The sequence below is a fragment of the Loxodonta africana genome, chromosome 6, assembly GCF_030014295.1.
Source record: "Loxodonta africana isolate mLoxAfr1 chromosome 6, mLoxAfr1.hap2, whole genome shotgun sequence".
In the NCBI taxonomy this organism is placed as follows: Eukaryota; Metazoa; Chordata; class Mammalia; order Proboscidea; family Elephantidae; genus Loxodonta; species Loxodonta africana.
The window spans coordinates 56,848,914-56,869,078 of NC_087347.1; the positions used below are offsets into that span (position 1 = coordinate 56,848,914).

At 36.6% G+C, this 20,165-nt stretch overlaps 1 protein-coding gene across 7 annotated transcripts in view; it reads right to left on the reverse strand.

The window, feature by feature from the left end:
- PMS1 (PMS1 homolog 1, mismatch repair system component) overlaps positions 1-20,165 on the reverse strand; it is a 130,632-nt gene that overhangs the window by 80,007 nt on the left and 30,460 nt on the right. For 5 of the 7 annotated variants that reach the window (XM_064286894.1, XM_023542752.2, XM_064286896.1 and 2 more), the window contains one exon: positions 12,020-12,137. In XM_064286894.1, the coding sequence (XP_064142964.1) occupies positions 12,020-12,137 (118 nt within the window). The remainder of the gene's footprint in view (positions 1-12,019; positions 12,138-20,165) is intronic. The other 2 variants (XM_064286895.1, XM_064286893.1) reach the window with 1 other exon arrangement.

A 20,165-nucleotide genomic window follows, 5' to 3' on the forward strand; every position in this document is an offset into this window, starting at 1 on the left:
TGATTTCTTGACTGCTGCTTCCATGGCTGCTGATTGTGGATCCAAGTAAAATGAAATCCTTGACAACTTCAATGTTTTCTCTGTTTATCATGATGTTGCCCATTGGTCCAGTTGTGAGGATTTTTGTTTTCTTTATGTTGAGGTCCAATCCATACTGAAGGCTGTGGTCTTTGATCTTCATGTCACAGCCAAATTTTTTTTCCCAATCTATAGGTTTTCTTTTTAGTCTTTTGGTAAAGTCTTTTTTTTTTTTTTAATAATTTTTATTGAGCTTTAAGCGAACGTTTACAAGTTTTTTGATGAGCATAAGTGCTTAATTTTTAGGATCTCCCAGTTATCTAGTTTCTCTTCTAGTATTTGCGCATTATTAATTATGGTTTGTATTCCATTTATGCATGTATTAGTGCCCTTATCTCATCTTTTGAATAACAAACATTCAAAAGACAGGATAATGCAACAAAAGGATTTTTTTTTTTTTACTTATGAATTTAACTGAAAAGTTGAATAAAGGTATAAAAATTATACCATTTAACAAACAGTTCTGTTGGGGGAGAAAAAAACTCACATGAAGTTAACCACTGCCATTGAACGGATTCTAACCACAGCAACCCTATAGAACAGAGAAGAACTGCCCCATAGGGTTTCTAGGGTTGTAAATCTTTATGGAAGCAGCCATCCACCTCTTTCTTCCATGGAGCAGCTAGTAGGTTTGAACCACTGATCTTTTGGCAGATTTAACAACTTTGCCACCAGGCTCCTCACCGCACCACTAGGACTCCAAACATGAAATTAGGACTGGATATGCTGTCATGGCCGTATACTACAGGTCAGTGTTATTTATACACTAGGGATCTTTTAAAAGTACCAGTCGCTAGCTAATCCCAGACTTACTAAATCAATCTTGCCATGTGATTCTACAGCCAGAGTTGAGAACCACTGTACAGAGGGGTCATGAAATCAATTTAGAAAAGGGTTTCTCAATTTTGGACCTATTGACATTTTGATAAAGATAATTCTTTGTTGTGGGGAGCTGTCCTGTGTATTGTAGGATGTTTAGCAGCATCCCCTGCCCCTACCCCAGCTGTGCCAATCAAGAATATTTCCAGACATTGCGAGATGTCCCTGGGGAGTAAAATCTTCCCTGGTTGAGAACCACTGATATAATGTATCAAAACTAGAAACTAATTTTTTTTTTTTTTAATAAAATAAAGTAAGACTAGAATGGACTGGAGCCCTGATGACACAGTGGTTAAGAGCTCAGCTGCTAACCAAAAGGGTGACAGTTCCAATTCACTAGCTGCTCCTTACAAACTCTATGGGGCAGTTCTACACTGTCCCATAGGGTGGCTATGAGTTGGAATCGACTCAACAGCAATGGGTTTGGTTTTCTTGTTTGGAATAGACTAAACTAAAATGGAATACCAGAGTACATCCACATAGTAGGGGTATATATTGTTTCATGGATTTTTTGTTTTGATTCAATTTGTGTGAACTGGGTTGTTACATGGAAACCCTGGTGGCGTAGTGGTTAAGTGCTATGGCTGCTAACCAAGAGGTCGGCAGTTCAAATCCACCTGGCGCTCCTTGGAAACTCTATGGGGCAGTTCTACTCTGTCCTATCGGGTCGCTATGAGTCAGAATCGACTCAACGGCAGTGGGTTGGGGTTGGGGTTGTTACATAAAATATATTTTTTACTGTATTTCTCACTGAATCAGTCAAAAAGGCTGAAAGTCACTGCAATAGTCAATCTTTGTCCAATTGCTTATAACAAAAGGGTAGTAATATAAAGAGACAATACTCATGAGGGAAATAAGACTGAGAAACCCTAACACAAAACCAGGAGATACAGTAGAAAAAAAAGATACAAATGGAGATGAAATACATACATGCAGAAAGACAGACACTATGTTCAGTAGAAATCATAAATTCTAAGACAGGTAAAATATTTTTACAAACTTTCAGGCAAAAAGAATAAGTTCCTTACAAGTAAAGGCTAGTGTCAGGCTTCTCATCTGTAACACTAGGAAACAGAATAAAATCTACAAACCATTAAGGTAAAAATGATTGTGAATTAAAAAACTTATGCCCAGCCAAGATATGTATAAGGGCAAAATGAAGACATTTTTGGACTAGCAAGGATTCAGAAGTGTATCATCAAGTATGACAAAAATAATGGAGGGTGAACTCTAACCAAATGACAATTACATCAAAACAGAGATTTCAAGGCAAGAGAAGATGAGAAAATAAACTTGGTGAGCAGAGTCTTAAAAGCTAAATGTAAACAGATTACGGTAATGTGGCTGGAATTTGCAATATAACTTGTAAGGATTCTTGAAATGAAAGAAATACATACTAAGGGAAAGCCTAATAATAGCTTCAAACTCAATATTTCAAACTACTATTATTAACCCTGATTAACTGGAGAAAACGGGTTGGAATAAAGAGGGAAAAAGTGTACAGAGCCCTAGATAACCTGGTTCCTGGCTATTTCCTCTTCTATAACAGTTATTCCTTTTGTCCCTCCAACACATCAGACTTATTTCTACTTCAGGGCCTTTGCACCTGTTTTGTCTGCCTGGCACTCTTCCCCTGACCCTTTGCATGGCTAGTAAGTACCCTTTATCAACCTTCAGATCTCAGCCTGAACATCACCTCTTTAGAGAGTCCACCCGTGAATGCCCTATCGAAAGTTGCTCCTCCCATACACGTTGTTGTTAGCTGCCATCTAGTTGGCCCTCCGACTGATGATGACCCCATACACAATGGGATTGGATTGTTGTGATCCACAGGGTTTTCACTGGCTGATTTTTTGGAAATAGATCACCAGGTCTTTCTTCCTAGTCTGTCCTAGTCTGAAGCTCCACTGAAACATGTTCACCAGCATCATGGTAACACACAAGCCTCCACTGACAGACAGGTAGTAGCTAAACTCCAGGTGTACTGGCCCAGAATAAAACCTGGATCTTCCACCTGGAAGGCAAGACATGTACCACTGAAGCAGCATTGCCCGCTCTTCCAAACATAAAACCACGTTTTTTTTTTCCTTCTTCTAACTTACCACTACCTGAAATTCTTATTTAAAAACATTTTGTCTGCCTCCCCTCTTAGAACGCAAGAAGCATGAGAAAAGAGATTGTCTATCATGCTTGCCAGTATATTTCCCCAGCACCTCAAACGATGACTGGTACCCCATGGGCATTAAATAAAAAACCGGATGAATGAATGAACAAATTGAAGAAAGAAAATAAGAGAAATGAGTTTATAAAAATAGAGGCTTACTGAAAATCACCACCTGGATTTCCCCAGACACCTCAAACCAACCACATCCAGACTGAACTCATTACCTTCCTCCTTGAGTCTGATACTATACTAACTTCCTTTTCTCAGTTAACACTGCCACCCAACAGTTTCCAAAAGCAGAAACTCTAGATTTAATTGATACTTTCCTCTACTTCTTGCTGTCATTATTGCATAAGACGTCTAGGTCTTTCTATTCCACACCAAAAAATCACTTTCAAATCTACGTCAAGTCCCTTGCCTCCCCTCAAACCTTAGTTCAAGGTAATGTCTCTTACGATAAGACATAACTTACGTTAAGAGTTGTATCAGCCTACCAGTTAATTCTGTACATAACATGGTATCGGTCCTCTGCCTAGAAGTTTCAATGGTTCATCACTAGCTGGAAGACAAGGTAAAAAATCCTGAGCATGATATAAATGGACCTGCATGACCTAACACTTGAGCTACCATTCTCTAATGTAATCCTCCTGCTTCCACAATCCTCAAAACCTCACTGAGGTCTGCTGCGTCATTCTTAGTATTCCACTGTATTTGCATTTTTGGCTTGTAAGTATGCTTCTTTTATTGTTTTTAGTGGTTACTCCAAAGATTATAATATGAATTATCACATTCCATCTTGATTTCTTTGAAGTTAATTATACTTCACAATGTAAAAACCTTTCAGCAGTGTAATTCCATTTACTCTCTTATCCTTTATGACATTTTCACCCTGCATTTTACTTCTACATGTTATAAATTGCACAATATCGTTTTTCATACAGGCATACCTCGTTTTATTGCACTTCACTTTATTTTGCTTCGCAGATACTGAATTTTTCACAAACTCAAGGTTTGTGGCAACCCTACATCAAGCAAGTCTATCACTGCCATTTTTCCAATAGCATGTGCTCATTTGTGTCTCTATGTCACATTCTAGTAATTCTCACAATATTTCAAACTTTTTCATTATTATTATACCTGTTATGGTGATCTGTGGTCAGTGATTTTTGATGTTACTATTATGATCATTTTGGGGTGCCACAAACCACGTCCATGTAAGATGGCAAATTTAATCAATAAACGTGTGTATTCTGACTGCTCCACCTACTGGCCATTCTCCCATCTCTCTCCCTGTTATCCCTATAACTTGAGACATGACAATATTGACCAAAAAGCCAAACCAAACCCATTGCAGTCAAGTTGATTTCAACTCATAGCAACACTATGGGATACAGCAGAACTGCCCCATAGAGTTTCCAAGGAGTGCCTGGTGGATTTGAACTGCCAGTCTTTTGGTTAGCAGCCGTAGCACTTAACCACTAGGGTTTCCATTGAAATTAGGCCAGTTAATAACCCTATAATGGCCTCTAAGCGTTCAAGGGAAAGGAAGAGTCCAGTGTCTCTCATTTTAAATCAAAAGCTAGAAATGATTAAGCTTAACGAGGAAGGCATAACGATAGCCGAGATAGGCTGAAAGCTAGGCCTCTTGCACCAGTTAGTCAAGCTGTGAATGCAAAGGAAAAGTTCTTGAAGGAAATTAAAAGTGCTACTCCAGTGAACACACGAATGGTAAGAAAGCAAAACAGTCTTACTGCTGATATGGAGAAAGTTTTAGTGGTCTGGATAGAAGATCAAACCAGATGCAACATTACCTTAAGCCTACTCCAGAGCAAGGCCCTAATTCTCCCCAGTTCTATGAAGGCTGGGAGAGGCGAGGAAGCTGCAGAACAAAAGTGTGAAGCTAGCAGAGGTTGGTTCATGAGGTTTCAGGAAAGAAGCTATCCCCATAACATAAAAGTGCAAGGTGAAGCAGCAAGTGCTCACGCAGAGGCTGTGAGAAGTTATTCAGAAGATATAGTTAAGATAACTGATGAAGGTGGCTACACTAAACAACAGATTTTCAATGTGGACAAAACAGTCTTATGTTGGAAGACGACGCTATCTAGGACTGTCACAGCTAGAGAGGAGAAGTCAACGCCTGGCTTCAAAGGACAGGCTGACTCTCTTGGCAGGGGCTAATGCAACTGGTGACTTTAAGTTGAAGCCAATGCTCACTTACCATTCTGAAAATCCTAAGGCCCTCAAGAATTACACTAAATCAACTCTGCCTCTGCTCTGTAAATGGAACAACAAAGCCTGGATGACAGCACATCTGTTTACAACATGGTTTACTGAATATTTTAAGCCCACTGTGGAGACCTACTGCTCAGAAAAAAAGGTTCCTTTCAAAATATTACTGCTCACTGACAATGCATCTGGTCACCCAAAAACTCTGACAGCAATGTGCAAGGAGGTTAATGTTTTCATGCCTGCTAACACAACATCCATTCTGCAGCCCATGGATCAATGGGTAATTTCAACTTATTTAAGAAATAATTTCATAAGGCTACAGCTGCCATAGATAGTGATTCTTCTGATGGATTTAGGCAAAGTAAACTGAAAACCTTCCGGAAAGGATTCACCATTCTAGATGCTATTAAGAACATTCGTGATTCATGGGAGGAGGTCAAAATATCAACATTAACAGGAGTTTGGAAGAAGTTGATTCCAACCCTCATGGATGACTTTGAGGGGTTCAAGACTTCAGTGGAGGAAGTAACAATAGATGTGGTGGAAAGAGCAAGAGAACAAGAATTAGTTGTGAAGCCTGAAGATGTGACTGAATTGTTGCAATCTCATTATAAAACTTTAACAGATGAGGAGTTGCTTCTTATGGACAAGCAAAGAAAACGGTTTCTTGAGATGGAATCTACTCCTGGTGATGATGCTGAGAATACTGTTGAAAGGACAACAAAGGATTTAGAATATTACATAAACCTAGTTGATTAAGCAGCGGCAGGGTTTGAGAGAACTGACTCCAATTTTGAAAGAAGATCTACTGTTGGTAAGATACTATCAAACAGCATTGCATGCAACAGAGAAATCTTTTGTGAAAGCAAGAGTCAACTGATGTGGCAAACTTCACTGTTGTCTTAGTTTAAAAAATTGCCACAGCTACCCCAGCCTTCAGCAACCACCACCCTGATTGGTCAGCAGCCATGAACACAGAGGCAAGACTCTTCACCAGCAAAAAGATTTCAGCTTGCTGAAGGCTCAGATGATGGTTAGCATTTTTTAGTGATAAAGTATTTTTTAAATAAGGTACGAACACTGTGTTTTTTAGACATATTGCTATTACACACTTAATACACTACAGTGTACTATAAACATAATTTTCATATGCACTGGAAAACCAAAAAATTTGTGTGATTTGCTTCACTGCAATTTTCACTTCATTGCAGTGGTCTGGAACCAAACCTACAATATCTCTGAGGTATGCCTGTATTTGTTTTTTATAAAATAAATATTTAAAAAATTTAGTTTTTTAATTTTTCTACACAATCAACCTTTCCAGTGATGTTCTTTCCTTCCTGCAATTCAAATTGCCATGTGGCATTACATTCCTTCAGCTTAAACAAGTTCCTTTAGTATTTATTTCCAGGAGTACATATCTGCCAGTGACGAATTCTCTTAGTTTTTTATTTGTATTTAAGTGCCTTTATTTTGTCCTCATTTTCTAAAGAGCATTTTTGCCGGCTATAGAATTCTTTTTTTTTTTTTTATAGAATTCTAGTTAACAATTTTTTAAAAACATTTAAAAAGATATTCCACTTTCTTTGGGCTTCCACATATCTATGAGAAGTCAGCTATCATTCTTTTTGTTTTTCCCCTGAATATAATCTATTTTTTCCTCTAGCTGCTTTAAAATTTTCTCTAGTTTTCGGCAGTTTGATTATGATGTGCTTAGCTGAGGTTCTCTATTTATTCCATTTGGAGTTCACTGAGTTTCTTGGATCTGTGGTTTGATGTCTTTCAGCGATTTTGGAAAATTCTGTCACTATCATTACAGATTTTACTTTTGCCCCATTTTCTCTCTCTTCCTTCCTTCCTTCAGTCACATGTGCATTAGACCATTTAATGCTGTCCCACAGATATTTTATGGTCTGTTCTCTTTTTTCACTCTATTTTCTGTTTTTTAGTTTACATAATTTCTACTGACCCGTCTTCAAGTTTACAAATCTTTTCTTCTGCTATATCCAGTCTGCTTTTAATCCCCATCCAGTGAATTTTTCAGACATAGTAATTTAGTTTCAGAATTTCCACTTGGTTCTTTTAACGTTTCCACCTCTGCTGAAATCCCCTATCTTCTTATTGGTTTTCACCATCTTTCTCTCTAAATTCTTTAACGTAACAGTTGTTTTTAAAATTCTTGTCTGTTAGTGCCAATATCTAGGTCATCTGTGAGTTTGCTTACATTGACTATTTTTTTGTCTTGATTATGGATCCCATTCTCCTTTCTTCAGGTTTATTTGCTGGACACTGTACATATAAGAACAACAGATTCTAAAGTAAGTAATATTTTCACCCAGAGAAAGAGCTTCCTTTTTTCTGTAAAGCAGCTAGAGCGAAAAGCAGATCTCTTTGATTTAAGGAGGAGTTTATCTAGGTTAGGGCAGACTTGCCTCTTTACTTTTAGTTCACTTCAAGTTTCAAATGTCTTCAGAATAAAATCAGGCCTCTTCCTCTAAGCAGGACTTTGGGATCTAAGCACTGCAAGACTTTAATATCTTTCTTCCCAGCTTAGTCCCAATGTTCTTCATCACTGCTCATAAAGCCAATGGCTTGATGAGAAAATTTGGCATGTAGGGTAGACTAGCTGTTTCAGGATCCCATGTCAGCTGACATGTGGCTATAAAACATTCAGCTGGTTTCCACTAGTGCCATAAAAAGCTTCCCTGACCACAACGAGCTCACTTCTTTGCACAGATATGCCTCTTAGACATAGTCAATGCTTCTAGGTATGCAAGTGGCCACCAGTCCCTTCTCATATAGGAGGGGGTTGGTCTTTTTCTTAAGTTTAGATGAAAACTTATTTATGACACAGCTTGTGAATAATTTTAAAGAAAAATACAATTTTAAAAAATTATTTGGATTTCTTTTCTCATTGCTACATAGGGAGCAATGGTCACTTGAAATCTATATCCATCATTCTCTTACCTACCATCTTCAAACTCAAATGAAGGAAAAAAAAACCTTTAATAGGCAGTTGGAGACTCCATTTTACTGTCATTTTTATTTACTCGTGTGTTCTCCACAAGTCTGTGAGTTCCTAAATGACAAATACAATGGCATCTACTGTAGCTATGGACAGATGGAAGGAAGGCAGGCAGACAGAAATCAACAGGACAAAATATAAATGTGTTTAAGAAAGGAGAAGATATTTGTTGATTTTTAAATCATGTTATGTATCAAATGCCACACTATACCTAATCTATATGTTACTAAAAATTAATGCTTCAGCAGCTAAAACACTCTCCCAGAGCAAATTGAAAATTACCAATAAGGTGAGACATATATATTTGAATAAAATTTACTGATAGAGCAGACTTTTCTGATAACAAATGAAATGTGTATCCTTAACAAAAAAAGGATCAAGTGTTATTGGCCAATAGGGAGGAGGCCCCTGTATACTATCATATTTTACAAGAGAACTGATCAGCTCTCTAACTTTAGCACATTCTACAAACACCAGAATTAAAACTGCGGTCTTGTAATACGCTCCCTGTTAAATTTTTACATGACCCTAAGCTATGTCATTTTACAAGGCAGCTATTCATATTCCTAATGTAAAGAGGTATAGATGCTTGAATACATCGAAAGTTTTCATAAATTACTGAATAAATAAAAGTTCCATTCTTAAATCAAGATGAAAAGATCTTTCAATACATGCACAATCACACATAGCAGGGATTTAGAAAACACACAACGCTAAACTCTAACAACATAGGGAGTAGGGAAAGGAAATACCTTGATTGATGTACTTTAAATATACTACTTTTGATATCTGAGAAATTCCTAAGGCAGAAGTACTAGGAGATGTTAAAAGAATTTGTGCAGAAGGGTAAATCAATTTAGAAAGCTTGGTACTGATTACCTAGGTAAAGGCAATAGAAGTAATGGAAGAAAAGAGGATGACCAAAACAATAATTTAGTCAGAGTTCTTGGTAAAAGAATGTAAAAGCTGGAGACATTTTTATGTCTTGTCAGTTTTAAAGTATTTTAAAATAAAAATGAACTGAAGGTAAGGACAATTTAAAACGACATACTGTTAACACATAAATAGTTAAATTAATCCATAAAACAAATACCTACACTCAGAAAAAATAGAACTGGAATTCCCAGTAAGCTATTTTTAACATTTTAAAATGTGTCTTCTAAAGCAGTAACAATTTTCCAATGATTAATAAGATTCTGTGGTAAGTTATCCCTGTACCTACAGTTGGCTGTCTACAGGTGTCCTATGAGATGGTTTAAAGAGTAACTGCTAAGCAAGGATGTTCTCACACTACAGTAAAAATGAATCCACAAGAACCCTAAATGCACAGGTATAAATTAGGATGGTTAATATGTAGTTTTATCTTACACAGAAAATATTTAAATGGAAGCTGAATGACAGCTGGTGAAATGTGAGTCTGTGATTCAATCACTCAAAAAATATCAGCACTAAGGCAATATAAATGTTTAAGTCTATTGAAAGTGTTTTGGATTTCTATAATATGTCTACGTAGAGCAATCTGAAATTAAGAGTTTGGCATTTTGTTGTCTTCCTAGTCAGTTAACTATAAAAAAAAAGAAATTTTTTCTTTTTTTATAGTTAACTGACTAGGAGAAAATAAGTTATGAAAGGCAACTATGGTTTTGTAACAACTAACCTCACAAGCATGTTCATTCTTAAGATAAAAGGAATGCACTAAACAAAATAATGTTCATCTACTGACTAAAGAGATTCTCTAGTATGCATACCTGGTCTTATTTACTAAAGGTAGAAGAACGAGGTCAGCAGGAAAAGAAAAATCAACCAGTAAACAGGCAAAGATCAGACGGATTCCTTATTGAAGGATTGTTATTTAATAGTTCTCAAGGAGATGAATACAGAGAAGCACGAGAAGTATGAGTGATGGAGAGCCACTGGCCATCCAGATTAGTCTGGCTACTACTAAGATAAAAATAAATACATTTAAGTTTTATAAGGTAACTAGATTACTTCAAAGTACTTTACTGGATAGCCCCTCAAATACCTCCTAATCGTTTCCTAATGTGAACTTCTAAGTGCTGGGGTCAGAGCATTTCTGGAGAGGGACCATATTAAAAAATGTGTTCTCTTTGTCCTAACCTTCACTATATAGTAAAACAACCACAATCTATAATTTAAAAATGAAAAGTATAAAGTATTACTGCACATCGAATTAAATAGCTATTAAAATTGAGCTCATTTTCATTAACTAAATGAGAAAAAAAAAATTAGTGTGTTTCTTTTCTGAGGAGTTCCTATTAACTTTTTCCCCTATGTGGATAAAATGTGGATACAAAATATTAATTCCTAATGGGCAAAAGTAATCAGTAACCAAGCTGAAGATTTTTAAGAGAAAGAGTGAGAGAATTTGATATCGGTACTAAGACATCCCCTCAAAAAAAAAAAAAAAATCAATGAAGAAAGACAAGAAGCCACGTGAATAAAATAAATCCAATAATTTAACATTAAAACTGAAGGTAAGAAACCACATAAAAAATATAGTATTTTGATAAATTATGAGGGACAAAAAAAATTAAACATGAATTTACAATACAAATTAGAGAAGGGTTAAAAAAAAAAAAAACCAAAAAACAAGGCCCTTTTCAGATCTAACAATGCTTTTGAATATGACTCTGAAGTAGTCATACCTTTAATATTCTCAACATTAATCAACCCATTACCAGAAATTAGCAATATGAAGAAGATTAAAGGAGTTATGTGAAACTCAAGTCTAAAGACATTTTTTTTTTCCTTAGAAGTGGTTGTTGGAAGAATTTAAAAATACAAGATATCAATTAAAATGTAATAAAAATTACATGTAAGTGTATAAACCACTAAAGGTCTATATTAGAGGAAGTAACAATAATTAAGATATTTATTTGCTTCAAAATAATACAGAAAGGAAGAAAGTGGGTGACAGTATTAGATGAAACAACATTAGCAATGAGTTGATAACATGAAATTGAGTGATGCGTACACTACTCTAGCTACTTGTGCTATGTTTAAAGTTTTCCATATGTAAATAAACGTATTTTAAATTACTTAATTCATAACATTTTGATGGTATGGTTTATCACCATGACTACCAAATCAGTAATGTCTGATGTTTCAACAAAATATTATCCTTCATATACAAAGGAGACATTTGTTACTTGCCGTCAAGTCAATTCCGACTCGTGGTGACTCCATGTGTGCAGAGCAGAACTGCTCCATAAGGTTTTCAAGGCTGTGACCCTTAAGAAGCAGATAATCAGGCCTGTTCGCCAAGGCACCTCTGGGTGGGTTTGAACTGTCAAACATTTGGCTAATAGTCTGGCGCTTAACTATTTATACCATCCACGGACTCCAAGTGATCCAATAATAGTAAAATAAGTGCTCTTACAGGTTTTACAGATAGTAACTAATCCATGGAGTTGTTCACAGACTTTCATACAGTTCCCCTTAAGAGCCACTCTAAGTATTTAAGAGATTAATGGCTTGATTAAAGGCTCAATGTTCACTTGGAAATTAACTAGTCTTTATCAGGAAAAAGACGCTAAGCAATACATTTGGATTCAAGCAGTACCAATTCTTTAAACAAATAATTAAGACACAAAAGGTTTACAAGTTACAAGTTACTTTCTTACCTTGACCAAGATGTGAGGGTTTTTGAGAAATTATGTGGCCACTGCCATCTAAAACATACTGGGTGCTAAAATTATCAGCAGCTGTCCTTGTTGTAATTAAAACCTGGAGGGAAAAAAACTAATAAAATTATGGTTTTAGATATGCAAGAGGCTCAAATCAAATTTAAAATAATTATAATTTAACACATTTACTTAAGATTGAAAGTTTTACTTGACAAATTCTTACGATCATCCCTCTTGTAATATTTCTTAGAGTTACACTACTAAGTAACAGGCCAGTTTATATTTTTTATACTGCAAATAACTGATTTTTGAGTACTTTATTTTAAAACACTCATACAAAAACTGGTATTTTCAGGTATCATATATGTTATCTGCCTTACATCTATAAAAATCAAATACTGTATTTTTACATGAATAACAAGTGTAATATGTTTTTGCAAGCTGCGCAATCGCCCGTGCTTACTTTCATAAGTGCATTACACCAACATTTTTTACATGTTGCTGAATTCAATTTCATTTTTTTTTCCCTGTCCAACAGATTTAATGTTACTGGAATAAAACTGATCTCATGGAAACTTCCCTTAAGGTAGGTTTATTCTTCCTAAACCAAGAGCAACCTATAGTGAACTGAACAGGCTCATGATGGAAATGGGCCTCGTGTTGAAACCACAGTCTGAATGTACGAAGAGCTGGAAAACAGTAAGAAATGATTCTAGGCCTAAAACTACAAGACGTTGTTTGTATTTTATTGCTTTCATAAATCTTAAACTGAAACATAATTTTTGGTAATCAAAAGCTTTGAAGTTAATAGGTCACCAGAAGAAAATGTGTTTTCATCTTAAAAGACCATTTTAGTTAATTCGCTCATTATCGTCATCAGTGGTTCTCATTCTCATGGAAAGGCCATTCCTTTTCACGAATTTAGAAATCCAGGTGAAACCCGCCTTGAAATCTGGGATTCTTCTTTCACTGGCCAGCTTTGCTTTGATCTGAATTGTGACAGTAGAGACAGGTTGATTTTGTTTCCTTTGAGAACTAATCCACTCTTTCAAAGTTTTCTCCAACTCAGGCCATTTGTTTTAGGCCCACAATGTGCACGGTTTTTCAGATTCATTTTCTCCAGCTCCTTTTTCTCCTCTCTCCATTTGAAAATGGACAACTCTCCAACCTCAAACTCTCTTGCTGCTGCTCTGTTGCTTGTTTCCTCTACCCCTGCAATGACTTTCATTTGAGGTCAGTAGTATAAGGCTTGCATTTAATTTCTGCGAAGATCCTAAAGGATTCTAAGATTTAGGTTTATAAACTGAAAAAATGTACACAATATAATCTATAACTGGCTGGTTCTAGTAAAGAGACTGCAAATTCAAATGTGAGGTATACAAGAAGCAAGGGTCTTTTTATATGCTCGGAAGTATGACTAAGGTGACTTATGATCATAGATCAAAGGCACTTGCACTAATAAGACATAATTAGATTATGAAATATGCAGACCTAGCATAGCTTAATGGTTTCACTTAAGATCATCTTATAATGTTTTTGAATTAAACTGTTAAGCCAAGAGCAACTGTGTATCCGTTCTGATTACTTCTCCAATTAAAAGCCAGAGTTGGAAGATGACTGCAATAATTATGTCAAAGCAGGCTGAATCGAGATTCCTACTGATAGCTACTGGATGCCATTTATGCCAGCACAGGCTTCCCTTTGTTTACATTTCTAATTAATGGCACGTGATTTGTGGACAGACTTTGGTAGGTTCAAGGTAACAAGTGATGACTCAAAAGCAACAGGGACATAATTATTAAATTAATAGAAACAAATGCAGTTTCAATTATTTATTTTCCAATTACCAGGGTACCACCAAACTTGAACGATGACTTCTCGACCATGACTTATACCTTTATTACAGAAATATGAACAAAAGTAACATTTTTAGACTACTGAATGAGGCTGAAATTCACTTCTGGAGATGTCACAAGACATGCGTGGTATATGCATGGACGCACTATGCCAGACTTTTTTTTACATAACTTTGTCATTTTGGCATGTTATATGTGTGTGCACATTATTTACATGGGTGCACTACTGGTGAAAATATAGTACTTCGACTGCATTACAGAAATTTGTTTTTCAACAGACTATTCCCATAAAAGCGTTGGTAACATGAATAATCCTTTTGTAAGGTGATTACCCCCTCCCCTTTTATATTCCGCATAAAGCTCCACTTCTGTATTTCAAGTTTATGGTTTAAAAGAATAAAAATAAATCATATACATACCTATTTACGGACAATTTTTTCTTAAACTCAAACTTTAAACTTATTGTTTAAATGTAAATATACATTTAGCTTTGGCATAAAAATGAAAGACTCTCATTTAGCATAAAAATATTTTCTAAAATGTTAGTCACAGAAATATAAACTCAAGCAGATCTGTACTCTTTTGAGCCACTCTCACCCTCAGCTTTCTACAGCCACGTCATGGATAAGTAGGAGAATATAACAATGGAAGACATATTACTCATGTTGTGAGACTAGTAAGAGAATATCGCTGTCAGAAAATACCAGAGGTGGAGGTGAGGGTGTTGGCATGGAAAGCAGAGTGGACTGGGAAGAAAACAGCCTCCTCACACTTCTAATGAGCAATGATGACCCAAAATTTCGAGCAATCTTTCTTGGTTATCCTTGAACTCAGCAGAGCTGCACATCTTAAAATAAATTTATATAGTAGTTTAGGAAGAAGCCACAAAGATCCAGCTCCACTGCTGGAACTCATCTGGGTCCACATTTGGTGGTTTGTCACCCTGTTCTAGCGAGGCCCTAATTTATTGTAGGCCATATGGTTCTGTGGAACATTTGGGTACAAATGCGGGGAATACCAGAGTCACCACAAATAAATATGGCTTCTCTAGCTCACAGTACTAGTAGAGTCTATTAGATTCTCTCTGTGAGTGAAGTCCATAAAACCTTTACTAGGAGCACTGCCTCAAACTGCTATTTCCACAACAGACTGTTGTTGTTAGGTCTGTCAAGTCAGTTCTGACTCCTAGCAAATCAATAGGACAGAGTAGAACTGCCCCAAAGGGTTTCCAAGGAGCAGCTGGTAGATTTGAGCTGTCACCTTTTAGTTAGCAGCTGAGCTCTTAACCACTATGCTACCAGGGCTCCAAACTATAAGCCCCAAAGGAGGCATCTAAAACAGATGAAGTTGTAAACCTCTGTGTACTCTTGGGTGACTGTTCTACTTCCTCCAAAAATACATCTCATGGTTCAAAAGATATATAATTTTACATAAAGATTTCTCCAGATAACTACCTTAATATTCCATTTATATTCCAACTCTATTGTGTCCAATAGTGATTTCCTCTAGTAAAGTTTGTTCAAAACAGGACAGAAATTGCTAGAGGTTTTCTTTTTTCCTGCATCTAATGTAATTACTCCATGATTGTCCCTTTAAAAACAATTCTATGTTTAAACAACTGCTTTTCCAAAATGCCAAGGTCAACTGAATTCTATTTCTATTCTCTAAAGAGCTAGCCACCTGGCCTAAAGTTGGTGTCACTGAGAAAAGGCAGCCTTGGAGCTCTGAGTTGTAGTACTAATTCTGCCAATGGCTTGCTAGATGGTCCTGAAAAAATGATTACGCTATCATCTTTAAGGGGAGGATGATGATAAGATGAAGGTGATGCTAATACTTCATAAGATTACGTGGGGTTTTTGTTTTAAGCACTTCAAAGCATTTTACTGATATTAGCTTTTTCATTCCTTAAACAATAATGAATAATAAGTATATTCCAGCCTAAATCAATAAATTAAAGTGCTAAAAGCAAATTGAACCCCAGTGGTCATAATGTAACATTTATATTAAAATAAAAAATAGAACACAATATTGTTTCCAATATCAAATATTTAAAAACTTAGAATTAGTAGAGTACTATGAAAATTTACTTAGATAGGAAATGCTCTATGATTCACTGCTGAAGACAGGGGAGGATAACATGCATAAGCATGTTTCACAAATTCATGGAATACAGTGTGTTCTTCAGAGGAAGGAATAGTATTTCAGGAGTTCATTTCATCATATGACCCTGTGTCCTGGGCAGGAAAACTTTTTTTGGACCAGGCACAGGTTCAGAACACATTAGTTGTCCAGCAGCTAGCATGTGAACCTCCAACAACTCCACCACCAGGGACGTCTCTAACATTACAAACTATTACTGGTGTTTTTTACTACGGACATTGAGGAATTGTGGCAGTGAGTGAATCCAGAGGCGACAAGAGAAGAAGTAAAGAAAATGTATACTTTAAATGTAGAAGTTATGTTAGTTATCAGTTATTAAAAACTGACTCTTCAGTCCAGTTACAAAGTTACAAGAAATTACAAAATTATACAAAGTGAAATTACATAAAAACATTTAAACTTAGATAAGCATAGCTCTTCTCAATGTTTTAGATAAAAAGTAAATTAAAAAATTAGTATAAAAAAATACACACTAGTAATTCAAGCAAAAATTCTCTGCTGACAAAAATTCATTTATGGTCATTATGGTAAAGTCTTTTTTTGTGGCTGACTAATGGATCAAGTATTTTGGCACAGAAACGTGAGTCTGAAAACTAAGGTAAATTGTCCTTATGATTCAAGTGAAATACGGAAATATGAATTTTTGCCTGAATAGCTGAAATGTCTTTTTCTTTCTATGTGTAAGTATGCCTACCCCATGCAGAGTCGAACACCAACACAGGCACTTTGGTTCAGAATCTGTTCCTAGATACTCTACTATGCGGACACCAGAAAAGAAAGATCCTGGCCCTGGCATTTTCTTCAACAGAGCTCTACTGCTTACAAGGAAGCTGCATTTAGGATATTACAACTGCTTCAAAAATTCCTGTGCCTCGATGGAATACTACGCATCGATAAAGAACAGTGACGAATCTGTGAAACACTTCATAACCTGGAGGAACCTGGAAGGCATTATGCTGAGTGAAATTAGTCAGAGGCAAAAGGACAAATATTGTATAAGACCACTATTATAAGATCTTGAGAAATAGTATAAACTGAGAAGAACACATACTTTTGTGGTTATGAGGGGGGAGGGAGGGAAGGGGGAGAGGGTTATTTACTGATTAGTTAGTAGATAAGAACTACTTTAGGTGAAGGGAAGGACAATACTTAATACACGGAAGGTCAGCTCAACTGGACTGGACCAAAAGCAAAGAAGTTTCCGGGATAAACTGAATGCTTCAAAGGTCAGGGGAGCACGGGCAGGGGTTTGGGGACTATGGCTTAAGGGGACTCCTAAGTCGATTGGCAAAATAATTCTATTATGAAAACATTCTGCATCCCACTTTGAAATGTGGCGTCTGGGGTCTTTAATGCTAACAAGCGGCCCTCTAAGATGCATCAATTGGTCTCAACCCACCTGGATCAAAGGAGAATGAAGAACACCAAGGTCACAAGATAACTATGAGCCCAAGAGACAGAAAGGGCCACGTGAACCAGAGACTCACATCATCCTGAGACCAGAAGAACCAGATGGTGCCCAGCCACAACCGATGACTGCCCTGACAGGGAGCACAACAGAGAACCCCTGAGGGAGCAGGAGATCAGAGGGATGCAGACCCCAAATTCTCATAAAAATACCAGACTTAATGGTCTGACTGAGACTAGAGGAATCCCGGCGGTCATGGTCCCCAATCCTTCTGTTGGCCCAGGACAGGAACCATTCCCGAAGACAACTCATCAGGCATGGAAGGGACTGGACAATGGGTAGGAGAAAGATGCTGATGAAGAGTGAGCTACTTGTATCAGGTGGACACTTGAGACTGTGTTGGCATCTCCTGTCTGGAGGGGAGATAGAAGGGTAGAAAGGGTTAGAAACTGGCAAAATTGTCACAAAAGGAGAGACTGGAAGGGCTGACTCATTAGGGGGAGAGTAAGTGGGAGTATGGAGTAAGGTGTATATAAGTTTATATGTGACAGACTGACTTGATTTGTAAACGTTCACTTAAAGCTCAATAAAAATTATTAAAACAAACAAAAAAAATTACCGTGCCTACTCTTAACTAAGTACTACTGCCATGGCTCTAAAGGCCGTACACAGTGGAACAGGATCTAGGAATCACTTGTTTGGCTTAGAACCACAAAAATGATAACACTAGGATGTTCCTCTTGCTGTTTTACAATTCTGTGCGTTCATAAATAAGGGAGCCCCAACTTCCATCTTCAAAACACAATGACTTAGCTTCTCAATTGCTACCGCTGCATCCTACTACTCACATTCAAGTCCAAAGTTGAAATAACTTTCATTTGTGTGGCACATGACAATATTTAAGATGTATGAATACACAGTATTTCATTTGACCATCAAATCATTATTCTCACTTTATAGATGGAAAAAAACAATGACCCTCAGAAAGGTTAACCTGTTTTATGCATCTATCCAAGTCTCTTGTTTAACACTTGGGATGTAGAATTATACTTCTCACTCCTAGTTCAGACTTTGTTCTGATTTTAAGGAAACAAAACAGAACTGTTCTGCATTCTTTCCAAAATTGAGATGCCATTTGGCCTCCATTAAAAATCCAGTTCAAAAATTTAAATGAGTTTCTTAAATATTTCTTTGCAGGGAAAAAAGATGATTTTTAAAGTAAGATTATATAAAACACCAGCCTAAAAAACAATAAATCTTTTATTGTTAGGTTATATTATGTGAAAAAAAGTATACATACAAGTAATCTTCAAAAAAATTCATGAACCAGTCAAAATAGGATTTTCAGTATCTAGCTAATTCTAGTCAGTATGCTTAGCAATTTAACATTGAGAAATGACAAATACAGCAAAATTATTGCTCCACAAAAAAACTATGAATTTCAAGAGAAATTATACTTGCTGGTATGATTTTAAAGAAAACTCTATCAGCCAATTTGTATCAGTCCCTCATATCCTTGCGTTTACGAAAGACTAAGCAAAGGCATTCGACTGTGTGGATCATAACAAGTTACGGGTAACACTCTGAAGAATGGGAATTCCAGAACACTTAACTGTGCTCATGAGGAACCGTACATAGATCAAAAGGCAGTCCTTCAAACAGTACAAGAGGGTACTTCGTGATTTAAAGTCAGGAAAGGTATGTGTCAGGTTTCTATCCTTTTACCATACTTATTCAATCTGTATGCTGAGCAAATAATCCAAGAAGCTGGATTATATGATGAAGAATGGGACACCAGAATTGGAGGAAGACTCATAAACAACCTGTGCTATGCAGATGACACAATCTTGCTTGCTCAAAGTGAAGAAGACTTTTAGCGCTTACTGATAAAGATCAAAGACTACGGCCCTCAGTACCGATTATACGTCAACGTAAAGAAAACAAGAATCTTCACAACTGGATCAATAAGAAACATGATAAATGGAGAAAAGACTGAAGTTGTCAAGGATTTCATTTTCCTTGGATCCACAATCAACACCCATGGAAACAGTAGTCAAGCAATGAAAAGATGCATTGCATGGGGCAAATCTGCCACAAAAGACCTCTTTTAAGTGTTAAGAAGCAAAGATGTAACCTTGATGACTAAGGTGCGCCTGACCCAAGCCATGGGGTCTTCAATCGCCTCATAGGCATGTGAATGCCGGACAATGAATAAGGAAGACAAGAAAAATTTATGCCTTTGAACTATGGAGTTGGTGAAGAGTATTGAACTTACCATAGACTGCCAAAAGAACGAACAAATCTAACCTGCAAGAGGTACAGCCAGAATGCTCCTTAGAAGCAAGGATGGTGATACTATGTCTCACATACATTGGACATGTTATCAGGAGGGCTCAGTCCCTGGAGAAGGACATCATGCTTAGTGAAGCAGGAGGTCAACAAAAAGGAGCAGGACTCTCAATGAGATGGACTGACACAGTTGCAGCAACAATAGGCTGAAGCATAACAAGGATTGTGAGGACAGCACAGGACTGGGCAGTGTTTCGTTCTGTTGTAAACAGGGTCGCTATGAGCCAGAACTGACTCAATGGCACCTAACAACAACAACAACGGAAGTAGTAATTCTATCTTTAAATACCAATAGTTTATTTTCTAGACTTAAAAAGAATGTTTCCTTCTTTGGAATGTTTAATTTTAAGGTTAGAAGTAATTTTATAAT